Source organism: Ictidomys tridecemlineatus, chromosome 11, assembly GCF_052094955.1.
Source record: "Ictidomys tridecemlineatus isolate mIctTri1 chromosome 11, mIctTri1.hap1, whole genome shotgun sequence".
NCBI lineage: Eukaryota > Metazoa > Chordata > Mammalia > Rodentia > Sciuridae > Ictidomys > Ictidomys tridecemlineatus.
Window position 1 is genome coordinate 90,863 of NC_135487.1, and position 18,110 is coordinate 108,972.

Consider the following 18,110-nt stretch of genomic DNA (forward strand, 5'->3'; position numbering starts at 1 on the left):
GCACCAGCTCTTGGGAGGGGGGTCGTACGCCAGCCAGAAACCAGTCCCTCACCTGCAGCCCCCAACACCTTGTTCAAAGCCACACCTGGAGACTCTTTAGGAGCTAGACCAGATCCTAAAATTTATGGATGACAAAGGCATGTGGAGCTAAGTGAGTGTCAAAACAGACAGAAGCGGGAACTAGCCCTTCCAGATGCTGCGGGCCCAGCAAAGACCAGCAGGCACTCAGCCCAAGGGGCAGAATCGAGCCTGGGCAGAGACCCTTGTGACCACGATGCACAGTGACAGCCTCACGGGACAGCAGGACGTGGGTTTGCCGGATGATGTTGGGAAACATACTCCATGTGTGGACAAAATGAAGCTGCATCCCCCTGTGCCACCAGGCTCGAGGCGAGCTGCCCAGGGGAGGCCCAGGGGTGGTGACTGCATGCTTCAAGACAGAGCCAGAAGCGTGCCGAACCCAGCGCTCCAGATGCTCAGATCACAGATCATGTCAGAACCAAGGCTTTTCTCCAGCGAGGGACAAGGTGACAGGATGCCGGCCACGCTCAGCGTGAGCTGGGCTGGTGTGTGGGACCAGTGGATCCTGCAGCCCCACAGGAATGCCCTGGGAACAGCCTCTTCAGAAGGAGAGACCCTGAACCTGGAGGTCCCACGTGTACCGGGCAGCTCAGCCATTTCAGAGGCAGGTGGGGCTTCCCTCAGTGGCCAAGCCCGAGCCTGTGTGGGGCCTGTGCGGGGTGCGGACGGGCAGTGTGATGGGACTCCTGCAGAGCGGTGTGCAGGACAGCACCGAGCCATGGTGCTGGAGATCAGGGGGAGAGGGGCGGGGTCCAGAGCAGGCGGGAGGCCCACAGCACCCCTATCCATGCAGAGTGGGGGCCACGGGCACACAGAGAGTGAGCACCCCCTCCCAGGCAAGAAGGGCAAGGTCCCCATCTTCAGCTTTCTGGGTCTACCCGCGCAGGGCAGACCAGCCCACTGACCACCCTCTCCCATGAGGTGCACATGGACTGGTCTGGTATGGGCCTGGCACAGTCCTCACCCAGTGAGCAAAACCCAGGGGTGCGTAGGGCCTAGGAGATCCTGGTGCTGAGAAAGGGTCCACACTGCAGACCCCAGGCTCTGCCACTTCCACCCCTGTCCCCAGCACAGGAGGGCCACTGCCTGCAGCAGCTCCAGGGAGGCTGAGCCTGTGGCCCACGTGGCTGGGCGAAGCAGCTGAGCAGCAGCCTCCTGATCCCTGGCCACCTGGGCCCCAGTCCCCGTGCTGTGGGACCAATGCCCCTGAACTGGCCCCAATGCCCTCTTTTGGTATTAGGGGCTCTGACGATCCTGGGGGCCAGGCACCCCGACCAGGGGGCTGGAGTGGTTGTCAGCACCTCAACCCCAGCTGGTGAGGCCCCTGGTCTCTGTGAAGGGAAAGTCTGGTTTTCCTGGGTGACAGTCACTCAGAGCCAGGCTGGCTGGGCTGTGGCCCCTGACCAGGAGGCCACAGGCCCTTGGGAGCCCAGCACAGTGTCTGCTTTGTGTAGCCCCAGGTCCTGAGGTCAGCATCACTGCGGCCTTCTACTGAGGCTGAGGCTGGGGGAAGGGACTGACCTGCAGCTGGGGCCACAGCCTTGGGGGAGAGTGGAGCTGACCCCCGCAGGGGCCCCCCGGCCAGTGGCTGACCCTGGAAGCTGATTGCAGGTTGCAGTTGGATCCTGGCTCAGCCATTCCTAAAATACAGAGCTCTGGAGATGTCACAGGCCTGGGCACTGGGCTGGGGGCCACTGTGTCCAGAGACCTGGAGGGAAAAATGTCTCCACCCTACCAGAAACTCAAACCTGCTCTGGGATTTGTCCTGCTCGTCCGTGGCTTTTCCCAGGGACAGGTCGTGGGCCAGCCAGGGCTGGAAGTCACCAGGTCCACAAGCCCTGGACTGCTTTCCGTGTGCGTGTGTGTGTGTGTGTGTGTGTGTGTGTGTGTGTGTGTGTGTTTTAGTTGTCAATGAACCTTTATTTTATTTATTCATTTATCTGTGGTGCTGAGAACCAAACCCAGTGCCTCACATCTGCTAAGCAAGTGCCCTACCACTGAGCCACAACCTTAGCCCCTTTTCTGTTCTTTTTTGTTTTTTTTTTTTTCTCTTTTCCAAGGCAGGCTTCTTCTGGACACCAGGTCTTTACTTTTAAATGAAAACCACCCGGCATTCCTGTGTCGATGGACACTATACACAAACCTGGTTTTTTCTCAGAGCAGAAGTTAAAAATTATTCAATGCAAAATTCCTGGGCTGTGGAACAGTGGCCAGTTGTACCAGGCAAAGGTTTCCACCACATTCCGCCCGCCAGGCCCGTGATAAGACAGCCCTGCTGGACCCACACCGCCAGGCCGACCACGGCCTTTGGGAACCAGGTAGGACTGGGGCTCCTCTGGAGCTGGAGGGGAGTGCCCAGGAGCAGGGTCTCTGCTTCTGAACAGCCTGAAATCCCCACGCTTGAAAGTTCCTCTTCCTGACCCTGGGATGCCCTGGGGAAGGTCTGTTTCCCAGCGGGGCAGGGGCCTGGGGCGTCCAGCCAGTGAACATGGGCTTAGCCATGCGGGAGCTGGAGCCTACAGGAGGGAGCAGCTTGCGGGGGTCTTGCAGGAACCCGCAGTTCCTCCTGAGTGTTGGGGGCGGGGCGAGGGCTGTGTTGTGAACTGGGGTCGTTTGAAAATATCCAGGAGAGCTGGGCCAGGGCTGTGTCTTGGTGACTGAGGGCTGGGGCCGGCAGGAAAGCCACAGAAGGCCACGGGTGTCCCACATATCCCTAGAAGTTGGGGTTCTCCGACTTCTGTGATGTTTTATGGGTGTTTTCACCTTCCTCATGGGAAGAGATGGTCATAAGGGCCCTATACTGTCTATAGGGTCGATTTATGATGTCAGGGCATGGCCCCATAGTGCCCAGGAGGAAACCACCCTATTCCATTGAGTGGCGGTGTGTGTTCTGGGAGTTACTCTGCCAGGGTGGGGTCTGGACTCCCAGCTGGCTTTACCAAAGCCAAAACTCAGTCCTGAGGGGTCTACAGCAGCCCTGGTGCCATGGTGAGCGGCCTGCCCTCCACGCGGACAGACACCAACCTCCGCAGCAGGTGGAAGGGGGACGGTGGTAGTCGGCTGCTGCAGGAAACCAGGGAAGGCCGGTGAAGATGCACCGACAGGACAGAGCAGGGGTTCTCGGCCAGGGTCCACCATGCCCTTAACAGCAGGCCACTCCTGGGCCTCGGAGAGGGCACACCACACTGAGTCCACTTCCTCAGAGTCATGTAAGAGACAAACTTTTCCATAAGGACTGGACAACAGCCTTCCAGACACCCATAGGCCAGGCCAGGCCTCTGCTTCCCAAAGCAGGCGGTAGGACCAGAATAGCTTCCCAGTGTATCCCCGGGCTCAGCTGGTCCCTCCCACCCTCTGCTCTCCCCACTGTCACTCCAGCTCAGCAGGTTCTATGTGGCCAGAGCTGCAGGTGAGGTGTCAGATGCCGTGTGTCGTTTTCAGAGTCAACTGCCTGCCTTCCTCCTCTGGCTTGGTTTTCTCCAAACTCATTCCTGATGCACGCCGGGCCCCCAGTGCTCCAGCTCCAAGGTCCTGGGCATTCCTGGGAGCCTGCTCTGGCCAGCTCTGCCTGGGAAGGTCCAGAGCAGGGCAGGTATTGGGGAGGTGTCCTGGTCTGCATCCTGGGGACACCCCAGGCCTCCTTCAGTGGGGCTGGACGTCCCTGCTCCCCACTCTTCCTTCCTGGGTAGCTGGAGCCCCTCTGTTGGTAGCCCTCCAAAGAGGACTCAGGGACAGGCATGGCTTTGAAATGTGAGGCTTTGGGGCTTGGGCTCAGATGGGGCTGGGCCTTGGGTCCAGCCCAGTCCTCTGGGCTGCAGTGGCCTCGCTGCTCCCACTCCTGGTTCTTGGTGTGAGACCTGGTATTTGTTTCTTCTCTGGAAGTCTTTGGGCCTCTTATGTCTGCTCTTCTGGCATTCCACGCACATTGAACCTTCCCGTGGATCGGGGTTTTTTATCCCCTCTGCTAGGTGCCCAGTGGATCCTTCCATCTGGAACTTCTTTCCATCCATTCCTAGGAATTTTCCTGAATTATACTTCTAAAGGACCTCCTCCCTTCTATTTTCTCTGTCCCCCTCTCAGTGGTGAACACTGAGAGTGGACCTGCTGCTGGGGTCCGGCTGGGGTGTGGGGCCTGCAGCGCCTGGTGGGAGGCGGAGTGAGCTCCCCCAGGCTGGCTGGGCAAGTCTGGGGTGTGTCTCAGCTCAAACCACAACAGCAAAACACCACACCCTGGGGACGCACAAGAGCAGTCCACTTCCTCCTGGTCCTGGGGGCAGAGCAAGGTCAAGGTGTGGGCAGGGCTGCTTCTCCAGGCCTCTCCTCCTGGTGAGATGGCTCCTGCCTCATCCTCAGTGGTCTTTCCTTCATGCCCATCCCTGGCATCTCTGTGGGTCTCCTCTTCACGAGGACACCAGAGGGACAGGGCCTTTCTCAGGGCCTCATTTACCTTAATCGCCTCTTCGAAGGCTGTCTCCAAACACACATTCTGAGTTCCTGGGGCTCTGGGTGGAGCTGGACAAAACGTGGACAGGTGTCTGGGCCTCCCTGTGAGCCTGCCAGGTGACCCGCCCTGGCCTGCCCAGCGCCAGCCCTCCTGGGGAGCGGGAAGACAGCCAGACCCACTCCTGGCGTTTCAGTGCTCACTTGCTCCCTGCCGGTCCGCCGATGGCCTTGAGCCTGCACAAGTTGGCCCTGCGCCTCCCAGGGAGGGAGCACGCAGTTGCCAGTCAATGCCGGAAACTCTGGGCAGCCCCCAACACGGTCCAGGGAAAGGGTGGCACGGGAGTTCCCAGGCAGCCTGGAGGGGGCAGTGCTGGGGTTTGCCTGTGGTGGGGGAGCAACCGAGGAGGGGGTGTCTGTTTTGATTCAGGAAGAGAAAAAGTCTTGATGAACTTGTGCTGACTGGGCGCGTGAAGCTGGTGTCGGGAAGCTGGGTCTTCTCCCAGGAACCGGCCCTGTGAACATTCCCAGTGAGCATCTGTCCTCCGGTCCCAGGCCCCATCTGCTGTGGTCAGCACAGCAGGGGGCCTCCTGGGCCACTCCTTCAAACCATCCCTGCTGTCTGACTCCTACCCACCAGGAGGGGCTGCTGTGCAGGACATCACAGAGCGGCCCTAGCAGGCACCGTGGCCCAGAGGGTCCCTGCAGACTTTGGGCACAGTATGGCTTAGGACACAGAACTCTGGGCTGGGCCCTGGTGGAGACCAAGCCCTTGTGGTCACAGCCTGTGAAGCCTGCGGGACTCTAGGGTCCACCCCAGTGCCCAGCACTAGACCACACAGAGCTAGTAGTAGACGGGGCATCCACATGAGGTTCCCACACACAGGGCATGCCAGGCGTCCAGTTCAGGCGTCCAGGTCTACACTGGCAGGACAGGCTCCAGGAAAGAAGTGAGGTGGGTAGGGTTGGAAGCAAGGGTGGAGCCCCAGAGAAGCACTGGCCCCAGTGTGACAACGCGTGGGGAGGGGGTCTGCTGGCCAGTGAGGCCTGGGAGGACAGGTAGAACCAGGTCTGTGGCAGGCACTGACCACAGCTGGGACCTTGAGCTGCCAGCAGCCCACAGCTGCTGGAGGAGCTGCTCTCCCTGCTGGTCCTCTGAGGCCTCGTGTCTACCCCCTGGTCACTCCTGCAGCCACTGCTGTCCTGGACTCTGCCCACCTCACCCTCAAACCGGACCCAGCCCTCTCTCCTCCCGTCACAGACAGCCTTTGTCTTCTGGGAAGACTCCCCGGTCCCTGTCGAACAGTGTGCCTGGGCCCAAGCCCTTGTTCTGTGGGCGGCCCAGATCACAGCAGTCCCTGCCCTGCCCCCACCTCCCTCCAGGTGGGCACATCATGGCTGCCTGGGAGCCAGCCATTCAGGAGGGGAACAGCTAGGCCAGGTGGGCCTCCTCCACAGGTTCCTGAGGTCCAGGAGGGGCACCCAGCTTCCTGGACGCCCCCCCCTTTATTTGGTACCAGGGATTGCATTCAGGGACACTCAGCCACTGAGCCACACCCCCAGCCCTATTTTGTATTTTATTTAGAGACAGGGTCTCACAGAGCTGCTTAGCATCTCGTTTTTGCTGGGGTTGGCTTTGAACTCGCCATCCTCCTGTCTCAGCCTCCCGAGCTGCTGGGATGACAGGCGTCCACACCCAGCTCCCTGGACCCTTCTTGAGTCTCTGACCTCAGTCAGGTTCAGAGGCTTCAGAGGGCTTCATCCAGTCTGGGATGCCAGCACGCCCCTTCTTGATAATCCCACCTCCCGAGGTGGGTGTCCTGCTGTAGCCTCGGACCACCCCAGGACCACTGTCTCCTCAGCTTCCCCTGCCCCATGACCACTCTGACCAGGCTGGAGGCTGCAGGGGATTCTGGGCAGTGGACTAGGTGAGGCCAGCTCCCTCCCCTTCCTGGGCAGGACTGGAGAGCCTGGCCACCTCCCTCTGCAGGGAGGGGCCTGGGGAAGTCTGGGAGCGAGGCTGCAGCAGGGCCAGGGGCCTTTGCCTTGTACCTCCACACTGCCAGGCTCCTGTCAGGCTGCAGACAGTGACCTTGGGGCGCAGGAGAGAAAGAGGGGCAGCCAGTCAACAGGGCACTTCTAGGGCTCCCTTCAGCCAGGGTCTCCCTGTTTTCTGATGGGGAACTTTGGGGTGTCCCATCTGGAATCCCTGCAGTCTGTGGGCAGCTTCCTCTGCATGGACCCCGCCCAGGTTCCTGCTCACAAGTCCTGCTGCATTTGAAAATCAGAAATGGGTCCCTCTGCCTACAGTGGCCAACACCTGAGTCAGAAAGCAGGGCCTGTGGGGACTTCGTCTGTCCCACAGGACGCCCACAAGCTGCCTGCCCCTCCTTCTCCACAGGGGCGCGGAGGCTACAGGAGTGACTCATCAGTTGGGCCATACTCCCAGTGACTCAGAAGTCTGAGGCAAGAGGATCACCAGTTCGAGGCCAGTCTCAGGAACTCAGCAAGCTCCTTTCTCAAAATAAAGAATGAAAAAGGCTGTGGATGTGGTTCAGCAGTAAAGTGCCCCTGGGTTCAGTACCCAGTACAAAAAAAAAGCCAACAGTCCACCAGCCTGAGCACTCCCCCCCCAGCTGCTGCAGCCCAGGGCCTGTGGGGTGGGGTGGGAAGGGCGGGGAGTTCCGTGATAAAACCAGGTTGGGGGGACCCTTGGTAGGGTGCAGATGCATTGTAGGGGTGGTGAGCAGAGAAGGTCAGAGGTGTGGGAGAAGAGGTTTCGTGTGCCAGGCATAGGGTCATCCTCCTGAGCCTGTAAGCCCTACAGGCCGGTGTCCACTGAGTCAACCCATCGGGCAGAGCAGCTGCACCAGGGCAGGTGGTGGGGAGGGGCCCATCTCCAGGGAGCCCTGGGCCTCCGCTGGACCTCCCTTTTCAGGGGCTGATGAGAGGTTCCAGGACTGGGGAGGCTGTAGTGGCTGGCTCGGATCCTCCCCTTAAAAACCTGCAGGGAAAGTGGGGTCCAGACTACTGAAGCCCCTTAAAATCCTCTAGGGTGAGGCAGGAGTACGGAACAGCTGCTGAGCTGGGCCTGCGACTGGGGCATCTGCCCGGACGTCCCCACTGCTGGCGGCAGGGCGGGTTCACCTTCATTGGGGAGGGGTTAATTGCACGCAGGTGCGATCTCAGGCAAACAAAGGCGCGGGCGCGGTCTCCCAGCCGCCGGCCCTTCCCCGCACTGCGGAGCCTGGAGGCCTGGTGTAAAAGAGGTCGCCTGGAGGTCCGTCAGTTTTCTGACTTGTGGAGATGGGTGTGCGGGGCCTGACCCGTGGACGCGGCCGGGAAGGGCTGGCGCAGGTCGGGAAGGGACGGAGAGGCTGCCCTCACCCGGGCCCTGGAGTCCCGTGGGCGCACCTGTTCCTGCCTCCCCAGACCCGCCCTCTCCTTGGTTTTCGCGAGGACAATGGTGTGGGGGTGCCCCGCGACGCAGCCCCCTTCTGCCTTTCTGGGTTCCAGAGCAGGAGGAGCTCTGCAAGAGGAAACCCGAGCCCCGCCAGGTGCGCGAGACAAAAGCGGCGCCGCGGGGCCCAGTCCTGGGCGGGCCTCCTGGCTCCCGGAGCTGGTGCGCCCAGGGGCCTGCGAGTCTCCCGGGTGCGCACCGCGGCCTCGCCAAGGGCCCGGGGAAGCCGCCTGGGCCGCAGCGCAGGGCGTTGACCTCTCTGAAGTCTCCTGCGTCCTCAGTGCCGGCTTCCGGGAACAGGTCACTGCTTTCGCGGGTGTCCTGGATCCGCTCCTGCCCCACACTCTCAGCGGTGCCGTCCACAGACCTCCGCAACCCTCCTGGTGTCCATGGATCTGGGTCTGGCTGCTGCTCAAGTGGGTTCTCCTGGGGTCTCTTCCACCTCAGGGAGGGGCTTCTTAAAGAGAGGACTCCCTAGCCCCTGGATGTGGCACAGCCATGACCTGCCATTCTGTCACCAGGGGGCAAGGTCCCGCCAACAGCTCTGAACTGGGAAGGGGGATTCTGGGATGGCCTCCCTCCCTGCCTTCTCAGGCACCAGCCGAGCACCCTGAGAAGGCCCAGAACAGAATCCCCACTCCCTCTTCTGAGGGCTCCACTTCCAGCTTCCTCCCTCCTGTGCTCCACATTCTCCTATTCAGACATGGTCACAGGTGTGTGCAGATGTGATCATACATGTGCTCACACTTGGTAACACATGCTCACACAAATGTACACGTGAGCATACACAGAGAGACGGGTGGGGGTCACATACTTGGTCACATGCACATGTGCACAGAGACATGCTCACACTGGCATTCACACATGTGGTCACATACATGAGCTCACACAGTCACACACATTCAGACAAACACACACCCTCCCATACTCCCCTACACACAAGCACAAGCCCCGCCTTGGCCTTGTGCACACACACAGGTATATCCTGCAGCCTTGCCAGATTCCTACCTGGCAAGTAGGTGCTCTCTGCCCCAGCCTGGGGCTCCTCTCATTCAGTTCTTGCCCAACGTGCCACCTCAGTGGGATTCCTAGGCTTCCTACCTACTGCTGGTCTGGGACAAAGTCCTTGGGGCTGAGGAGGGGGCAGGGCAGCCTACAAACAGAAGTGCAACTTGGCTTTGTTTTGGGGAGGGTCCTCTTGACCTGCCACTGACCTCTCCAGGTTGGAGGCTGGACCTCCTCCAAGGCAGGGCTGTGCCTGGGAACCTCCAGCCACCCCCAGGCACTCCTCCAGGAATCCCTCCCTGCTGCTCCTTGCTCTGCCCTCAGCATGGCAGCAGCCTGCTGACCTGCCTGGAGGGTGGAGAGGAAGGGGGCCAGGGCAGCAACGTGGAGCGCCTGCACAAGGCTGGCCAGAGGCGCTGCAGGCAGGAGCAGGAGGACCCCTCCCAGAACCCAGACAGGCTCACCTCACGGGCCTCCAGGCTGCACCTCAGCGGTCTGGGCAAGGGTTTCAGGACCCGGAACGTTGTGAATTTTCCAGAAAGCCAAGTATAAACTGAGGCAATTTAAAGGAAACCTCCCTTATCCTGAGAGTTTATCCACCTCTCAGTGCTAAAATGTCATTTGTGGGGATACTGTGCAGCTCAGTGGGGGAGCAATACCCAGCACCTGGGTTCTGGCCCTGGGTTCTGTCCTCAGAACAACAACAACAGGTCATTTGCTTTGCAAAGTGACTGTTAGTAGACAGTGGCATTTTAAAATGCGCTTTTTAGCAAATAAACACCTGCTAGTTCTTATGTCTGAAATGGTGGGTCCCGTACAGGTCTGTGGTTTTCTGTTTTTGTTTTTTCTTGCATTGCTGAAGATGGAATCCAGGCCTCCCGCATGCTAGGTAAGTGCTCCGTCATTGAGCTACACTCCACTCCAGGCCTAGAGTTTCGCGAGGACAGTGGCATGGGGGTGCCCCACGGCATGGGGGTGCCCCACGGCGTGGTCCCCTTGTGCTTGTCTGGGCTTCAGAGGGGGAGGAGCTCAGCAAGAAGGGGCAGACTGTGGCTGAGTCTGCTCCAATGTGCCATGTGGTCCTGTGGGTCAGGAAGCCCATGCATGCCTGCCAGCCTCATAAGTGGTCTGCAGCTTCTTTAGCTGTCCTGAGTGTGATTGGCCATCAGGGAACAAGGGTTTCTGTAGTTCCAGGTCCTGGTGCCAAGTGTGGTGGTGTGAGGTCAAGGATGAGGCTTGGGGAAGGAGAGTGAACTAAGGTGTAGGTATGCCAACTTAGAATCCAGGTGTTTGTGTCAAGGTGCACTCCGCTTCTGTCCCCAACTGGTGCCACCTTTGGCCTAAGTCGATGTCCAGAAATGAAACAGGATTTGCGGCAGCTCTGCTGAGAAACTCAAGTGGAAGCGGTATCTGCCGTGCCCACTCATCTTGCCGTCTGCTGCTGCAGTTGCCCTGGGCTGCTTCCTGCTCCCAGCCTTACCTGGGAATCTGACTTTAAAAAGACAAAAGGAAGGTGGAAGGCAGGGCTGTCCCTTACTGTGAGCCCTGGTGAGGCCAGGAATGATCTTGTGTGGCCAGGAGGGTTTGGACAGGAAAGGGGTGGGATGGGCTCCCTTGGCATCCTCCTGGCCCAGTGCCCTGGGTCCCTCTGCCCTCTGGGTTCACCTCTCTGCATGGTGGGCGTGCTCTTGGTCAGGCCTGCAAGGAGGCAGTGGGCACAGAGGAGTCCTGGGAAGGCAGTGGCACATTCCAGGCGTCCGCCCTGAACCTGTGGGATGTGGCTGTTGTGTGTCGCTGGAGTTTGGATTTTGATAGCAGCATCTTTCCTGATACCGTGCTTCCAGGGTTGCCAGAGATACCCCAGGGTGAGGTACAGCCTGGCTCTGTCCCAGGGTCCTGTCCTCTGTTGGCCTTTTGCTTCTGCTTCAAGAAGGCTTCTCCCTCTGTGGTCTGAACCCTGAGGGCTCCTCTAAGCCCCCGGCCCTTGCTCCCTTTCGTAGCTCTGGGACCGTGGGTGCGAAGCTGCTCCACTCTCCTGGCCGATTTCCTTCATGGCGTGTGGCTCCACACTTGGCAAGGGGCTCTGCCTTCCCTCCTGAAGCCCCGTGGCTGTGAGTCCTCTGCCACGCCCACTCGTCTGTGGGGCCTGCACTGGGTGCCCCATTTCAATCCTTGCGATTCCCGTCCGTCCGTGGCCACCGTCAGGCTCCTCAGCAGGACTGCCCACCTCCCTTCCCTGCGGTGCTGGAGCAGGCTGGCTGGTTCCTAGAGCCTGGAAAAGCTGGGTGGACTGGCACTAGAAACAGAATCGCCCTGGAGGAGTGGGCATCTTCGCGGTGACAGTCCTGGGCCCAGCTCAAGGTGAGCTGACCACACTCGGGTCCCAGGAGACCTTGGGGATCGACACCTGGACACTGCTCCATGCTGGAGGCCTCTTGGCCTGCTCCCTCCCAGGCCCGGCTCACCTGGCTGGGAAGACCCTCCGGCGAGGGCAGCCATGATGCCCCGTTATTGTGCTTCCGGGGGCTTTTCCAGAGCAGGGGTCATCATCCTCTGCTGGCCTGAGGTTGGCTCCTCCTCTGGGCCCGGGAAGGAAGGAGCACAGACAGCATCACTCTGCCCACGTGGTAGCACCTGGAGCCTCCTGTTGGCTGGACCCACCTCTGCCCCACCCCCCCTCACGGCTCCTGTCTCGTTCGCTGTTACACCCAACTCCCAGAGAGGCGGACCAGTGCCAGTGGGTGCCTACTGTGTGTGTGCCCACTCGTGCGCTCACCTGTGTGCCAGCACCCACTGATGTGTGCCTGGCTGCGTCGGAGGGCCTGCTCCCCCGTGCGCCTGCCTGTGTCGGCCCCCTGCTCAGAGCCCACATGCGCGGCCTCCTCCCTGCAGCCGGGCTGCCTCCCTGAAGGGCAGGGCCCCCCTTGTCCAGGCCAAGTCGGAGGCCAGATGCCAGGCACAAGGGACTGCACCTGGAGAAGGTCTGGGAGTCTGTGGGGTGAGGACTTCAGGGAGAATCCCCAGGAGGGTCAGCTGTCCAAACAGAGCATCCACACCCCAAGAGGGACAGGGACCTGGGGCCTGAGGTGCATGGTGACTGGTGCTCAGGACTCAGTGGTCCTCCATACCCCTCCTGTCTCCAGGCTTGGAGGCCTGGGCACCGTGCTGGGCAGGGATACCCTTGTCAGGTTTGCTGGCCTCAGGACCCCCCAGAGATACCCCAGGGTGGGGTACAGCCTGGCTCTGTCCCAGGGTCCTGGGGGCCCAGATCCAGGATGAAGTTGGAATGGACTCCTGGATGAGGCTGGTCCTCAGCCCCCCAGGCTCAGTGAGCTGCTCTGGCACCCGAGGGCAGCAAGATGGGGGGTGGGCAGAAAGCATGGCCACTGATGACCTAAATGGCCTCTCAGGCAGGGCCACAGGGCGCGGCCCTGGAAAAGACTGGGAGTAGGGCACTTCTAAGGGCCACCCATCACCCTCACAGTGACATCGACGGCCCTGCAGCTGGGAGCCAGCTCTGCACCTTCAGCCTCCCCCCCACCCCTCTGGATGGATGAGGTTTCCTGGACACTGGCCCTCTCCAGGCAGGCATTTCCTGGACACTGGCCCTCTCCAGGCAGGCATTTCCTGGACACTGGCCCTCTCCAGGCAGGCATTTCCTGGACACTGGCCCTCTCCAGGCAGGCATTTCCTGGACACTGGCCCTCTCCAGGCAGGCATTTCCTGGACACTGGCCCTCTCCAGGCAGACATTTTCCTTGGAAGACTGGAAGCCCCAGATGAGAGTCAAGAGCCAAATACCAAGTGTGTCCCCCAAGGCCGTGTCAGCGCCCTCCTGGGCTCGTGCAGGAGCTCAGGATGCATCGGTTGTTATTAGAAGTGTGCAAGCCTGCGTCACCCAGGAGAGGACAGCAGTCTGTGCAAGGCAGTGCCATGGCTCCCCGCAGCTCCCGCACTGCCTGCAGCCTCTGCCATCGGCTGCTCAAAAGACACGCCTAGTTGACTTTCCCACGTCACTGCCACAGCGGCCAGCTCTGCACACCCGAGCTGTGGGCAGGCCTGATGGGCTCAGACCCTCCCAGCAGCCTTGTGGCTCATGGTGTGGGCCCCCAGCAGAGCCCAGGCGTGTGCCCCGCTCCTGCTCATCTCTCTACGGTGAGCTTATGGACCACTGACGGTCGGCTGGACATCCAGGCCCCTCCAAACAGGAGCTCTGGGGGAAGGACAGATTTGTCTTGTCCTGGTGTCACATAGCAGGGGACACCCATTGCCCTGGGCAAACTGCCATGATGGAGGGTCACAGCAGAGGTTCACAGCTCTGGGGGTGGGGGGGCTGCCCGGTGCCCAACTTGTCCTGCTCCCTTGGGGCCTGGGCCTCAGGAGCACAGTCCTGTGGCCTGGGGCTGGCCCCGGCCAGCCCTGGAGTGTGCCTGGACCCCTTCCAGGCTGCAGCTCCTCTGCCCCTGGCTGTCCTCTCCCACAGCTGACCGCAGCAGTAAGAAGCACTGGCTGGTGACCTCCTCTAAGAGGAGCCGGCAGGGTGCTGTGCCCCCCGGGGTGGCCCTTCTCCTTGCTGGCAACTCTCCTGTTCCCGGGACACACCCCCATCCCGTGCTGGGCCTGGACTCCCTGGCTCCCCATTCAGGGGCCCCTCTGCAGCAGTGTCCTCCTTTGCCCCTCAGCACCTGAGTCTGTGTCCCCCACCTCTTCAAGAGACCCTCCTTGCCCAGTGGGACACTGCCATGTCTCTGCCTCCCACCCCCCACCTCTCCTTGGCACGTCTATCAAACCCACAGACTGACTGCTCCCGCTACACCCCCGTCCTCAGGCCAGGTCCAGGGACCTCCTCCCACTGGCCTGGCCTCCCTTCTGTGGCCCTCCTACAGCCAGGACCTCCTGCTCCCCGACTTCTCCATCTCCTCCTGTCCCACTCCGAGTGGTACAGGCCCAGGCTCTGTCCCCAGGGCTCCTGCTTGTCCATCTACACGGTTACCCTGGACTGTGTTCAGCCTCACAGGTCCCGCCCACCCAGCAGGACCAGAATCTCTGGCTGCTGTGGTACAGGGGAAGTGTCCTGGTCAGACCAGATTTAGTCCTGGTGCCACCCAGACACCCAGCCTCCTGTCCCTGGCCACAGGTCTGAGAAAACTGTCCCACAGCAGGTGGGGACAGTCTCCGTAGAATCCTTTCCCTGGGACATCCCCATGTGGTGTTGAAACGTCAGCTCTCACATTCTTACCAGGTGCCCTCTGCTGGGGCCCCAGCTCCGCAGGCTCCACAGAGCCCTGGGCAAGGCTGACCCCCTGGGCAGAGAGTGTGGAATCTCCTCACCCATCAGCTCGGACGCCAGCAGGCGTGGAGGGCCAGGGGCCTCTCACCAGCCCTCCCAGGCCCGCAGGCCCACGCCTGGAACCCAGGACACTCTTGACTATGGGAAGAGGGACATTCTTGGGGACCCTGGCCAGACACAAAAGACACAACTGTGCTGTTTGTAGAAAGTGCTGGACAGGCCAGGGGAACGTGGTGGTCGTGGGGATGTGCAGCTGCCCAGTGGGTTTCCCTTTAGGCAGTGGAACGTTCTGGAGCTGACTCAGTGAGGCTGCCCAGCATGGTGGAGCAGCAGGTGGAGCAGCAGGTGCCGCTGACTTGCTGCCCGGAGGTGGTTGGTTTGGCAGGAATGTGGTCCCAGGTAAAACCAAGCTCCTTGCCGACATCGCCCCCCGCCCATCCCTGCCGGGGAAGGCTGGGACCTCGCAGCACAGTCCAGCCCCTGCCTGGTCCTGAGTGCCAGCCAGGAAGGGCCTTGCCCCTGGGAACAGCTGGAGTGAGCCTCCCTCCCCAGCGGCCCCCACCCTCGGTGCCTCTGAAAAACAAGCTCGGAGCTGGGGGCGGCCCCCGAGCTCAATTAGACGCAGCGCGTGGAAAAGGGAGCGATTGTCTCGCTCCCCATCCGCAGGCCCCAGCTTCTCAGTGACACTTTCCTGCCTTCAGAGACCAATTACGGGGTGGAGCCCAGTAGCCTCATTAAGTCAAGCGGCTGTGGGGAGCCAGCTGTGGCCCCCCAGTGTGGCTGGTGCAGCTCAGGGCAGCTCTCAGCGTGCAGGGGCTGCCCTCTGGCCCTGCTGGGCTCTAGCCTCTGCCCAGGAGCAGGGGTCTGGGGCTGGCACCAGGGCTGCAGAGGGCAGGCCCCTTCCTGCCCAGGCCACAGCCCGCAGTGACCATCTTTCTGAGCCTGGGTTGCATCAGACGCCGCCCTGGGGGCTGAGCTGCAGCACCTGGGGCCCGCGGAGCCCAAGAAAACAGGGACGCCCTCCCCTGCGGACCTGCCAGGCGATGGCTCCCAGCGCTGGCTGGTGCTGCCTGGCCTCACCTGGAGCATCCAGGGCCAGGCCGGGGTTTCTGCGGGTCCTGCCTCCCTCCTCGGCACTGCAATCTGAGCACTAGTCCCAGTCCAGACGGGGGGCTGGCTCCAGAACAGGTTCCCTCCGGGGCCTCTCAAAGTTCTGGAGGCAGGAGCTGGAGTCCACAGCCTTTCTGCCCCTTGCCCTCGGAGCAGGAGGAGCTGGGTCCACATCTTGCTCCTCCTGGGCTCCGGCTCTGGTGAGGCCCCTCAGCAGCATGTCCCTACCATGGCCTCTTGGGCTCAGGGCAGCCATTCCCTTGAGGGCACCAGGAGGCTAGCGGGGCCTTGGCACAGGGCCTCTAGGCTCTGCCTCCCTCCTCGGGGGTCCCCACTACCCCAACCCTGCACCCCCGCAGGGCTGGTGCCCCTGGCTCCTCGTGGCCTGGTGCCCGTGCCCCCCGCCACCCAGGATGGGGACGGCAGCCCAGGGAAGGAAGGCCAAGAGGCCTCCCCAGCAAGCTCTTCACTGACCTGAGAGGTCCTCGTGGCCCACCCAGGCCCAGGCCCCTTGCTGTGCTGGTCCCCAGGGTCCGGGGATGGATGGACCCCCAACCCCTAGGCCCTTGCCGCCCCAGGGGGTCGAGTGGAGCTGTGTCAGTATCGGAGTGTGTATCAGAGTGTGCCAGAGAGGGGAGGGGAACCCCAGGGCCTGAGTCGTGAGGGTGGACTGCAGGGTGTGGAGGGGGAACCTTCTAGAACAGGCACAGCCTGTCCCAGATTGGACTGGGCTTCTGAGGCCTCGGGGGAGTGGGACAGAGCTCAGGGGAGGGGGCCGGAGGTCAGACACGGGAGCCATCAGGGCCGGGAGCCACTGTGGGCTGCCCTCTCCAACCAGCACCTGCAGCAGAGGGGAGGCCAGTGTGGGTCCCAGTCGCCGGGAGCCCCACAGCAGACCCGGTGTGTCCTTGCCTCGTCTGGCCCCGTTCTCCACACACCTGGAGAGACTGAAGTGGCCGCCACTGTCCTATCCCACCACAGGCTCAGGGAGGCCAGCAGGTCAGGGCCGCAGACATCTGGGCCAGCTGGGCCAGGGCTGCTGGGGAGCCAGACGAGGACCAGAGTGCAGGGGCAGCAGATCTGGGCCAGATGAGACCCCACCTGCTCTGAGAGGACTCGTCCTACCCGGCGGGGACAGTGGCCTGCTTTCCACAGGTGGGGGGCGGGGGTCTGTCCTTGCAGCCCAAGCCCTGCTGGTGCTGTGGGCAGCTCTACTGGCTCTGGAACCCCTTCCCTCCCCCAAATCTTAGAATTTTCACTCAAATTAGATGCTAATACTTCCTCCAACTGCTGCTTGGAAACGCAAATCTGTCACCTGCACACATGCCACCTCCTGCCGGCGCCTGGGTTTGGGATCCAGCCAAAGCCAGGGTGGGGAAGGCCCAGCTGCCAGTGTCAGGGAGCCCGCCAGACCCGACTCCCGTGCCCCTCCAGCAGGAGGACGGTGCCCTGCAGCATGTGCTCCGGAGGGCCACTCACAGGCTCCTGTTGTCACTGGATCTGCTCCCTCAGCACAACCCACAGGGTTGCAGAGGTGGCTACAGAATCTGGCCAGATTCACCCACGGGGTCCTGGGCCGTGGACCCAGATGGGGGAACTAGGCCTCCTCCTCCGGCTCCAGTCAAAGTCTGGGCAGCCCCTGCCTCCTCAGGGAGGGCTCCACTGAAGCTACTTATTTATTTGGCACACCTGTAATCCTAGCCACTCAGGAGGCTGAGGCAGGAGGACGGCAAATTCAAGGCCAGCCTCAGCAACTTAGCAAGACTTTGCCTCAAAATAAAAAAATAAAAAGTGGTAGATAAATTGGGTTCCCTCCCCAGACCACGCACAGAAGCCTGTGTTTAGACGTGCTCCCGCCATTTCACCCAGGCAGGTCTCCAACTCGCAGTCCACCAGGAAGTGGCTGGATCAGGGGCTGCTGTGGGGGGCTCATCCTGTGGCAGTAGGGAGCTTGCGCCTAGGCGCTCACAGGCTCCTGTGGTCACCGGCTCTGCTCCTTCAGTGGATGCCCGGGGGCCTTCTGCAGCTGGCACCTGGACTCTTAGTGACCCCCAGGCAGCACTGAATCCAGCTTGGTGGGACCCACCTCAGGCCACACTTAGATTTTGGATGAGGCAGTGGCTGGCCCTGAGGCTCTGCGTCACCAGGTGTTAGGGCCCCTGAGAGGTGGGAGGGGCACAGGGCTGCATGGACCCTGGGGGCTGCTCCCAAGGGGCACCACTGTGCAGAGGAGGGGAGGGGAGGCCGACCTGGGCAAGTGTTGGGTTTGGGGCTGATGCCCACAGGGGTCTGTGCTCAGGGCCAGCTGGGGCAACACCCAGCTCCTGTCTCCCTGTGTAGCTGTGTGACCATGGACTCCTGGGCCAGGCTGCTGGCAGGGTAAACGCAGATGCTAAGGAGGCTGCCCAGGTCTTGTTTCCAGCCCCTGCCGGAGGCCCCACCCCAGCTCTTTGTGCCTCATCCTGGAGGGCTGAGTCATCTGGTCCTGTCCCCTCCTGAGACGCCACACCTGTGTCCCCAGGGCTCAGACAACTCCATTTCCCCTAGCCCTGGCCCTGCAGGCCCTCATCCTACTGGCTCAGGAAAGCGTCCTATAGTGGCCTGGCTGAGTGGGCGACTTACATGGTCTTCACGTGGCCCCCAGGGTCCCGGCCTCAGCCACCCAGTCCACTCCTTCCTGCCCATAGTCTGTGAGGTCACTGCCGAAGATGGGGCACCTGCTGGG

General features: G+C 61.6%; 1 protein-coding gene across 1 annotated transcript in view; it reads left to right on the forward strand.

The window, feature by feature from the left end:
- The first annotated feature begins 2,038 nt into the window (after positions 1-2,038).
- The window catches only part of Ttll10 (tubulin tyrosine ligase like 10), a 48,721-nt gene continuing 32,649 nt past the window's right edge, over positions 2,039-18,110 (forward strand). The window contains exon 1 of the mRNA XM_078024972.1: positions 2,039-2,399. Coding sequence (XP_077881098.1) covers positions 2,178-2,399 — 222 coding nt within the window. The 5' untranslated portion in view covers positions 2,039-2,177. The remainder of the gene's footprint in view (positions 2,400-18,110) is intronic.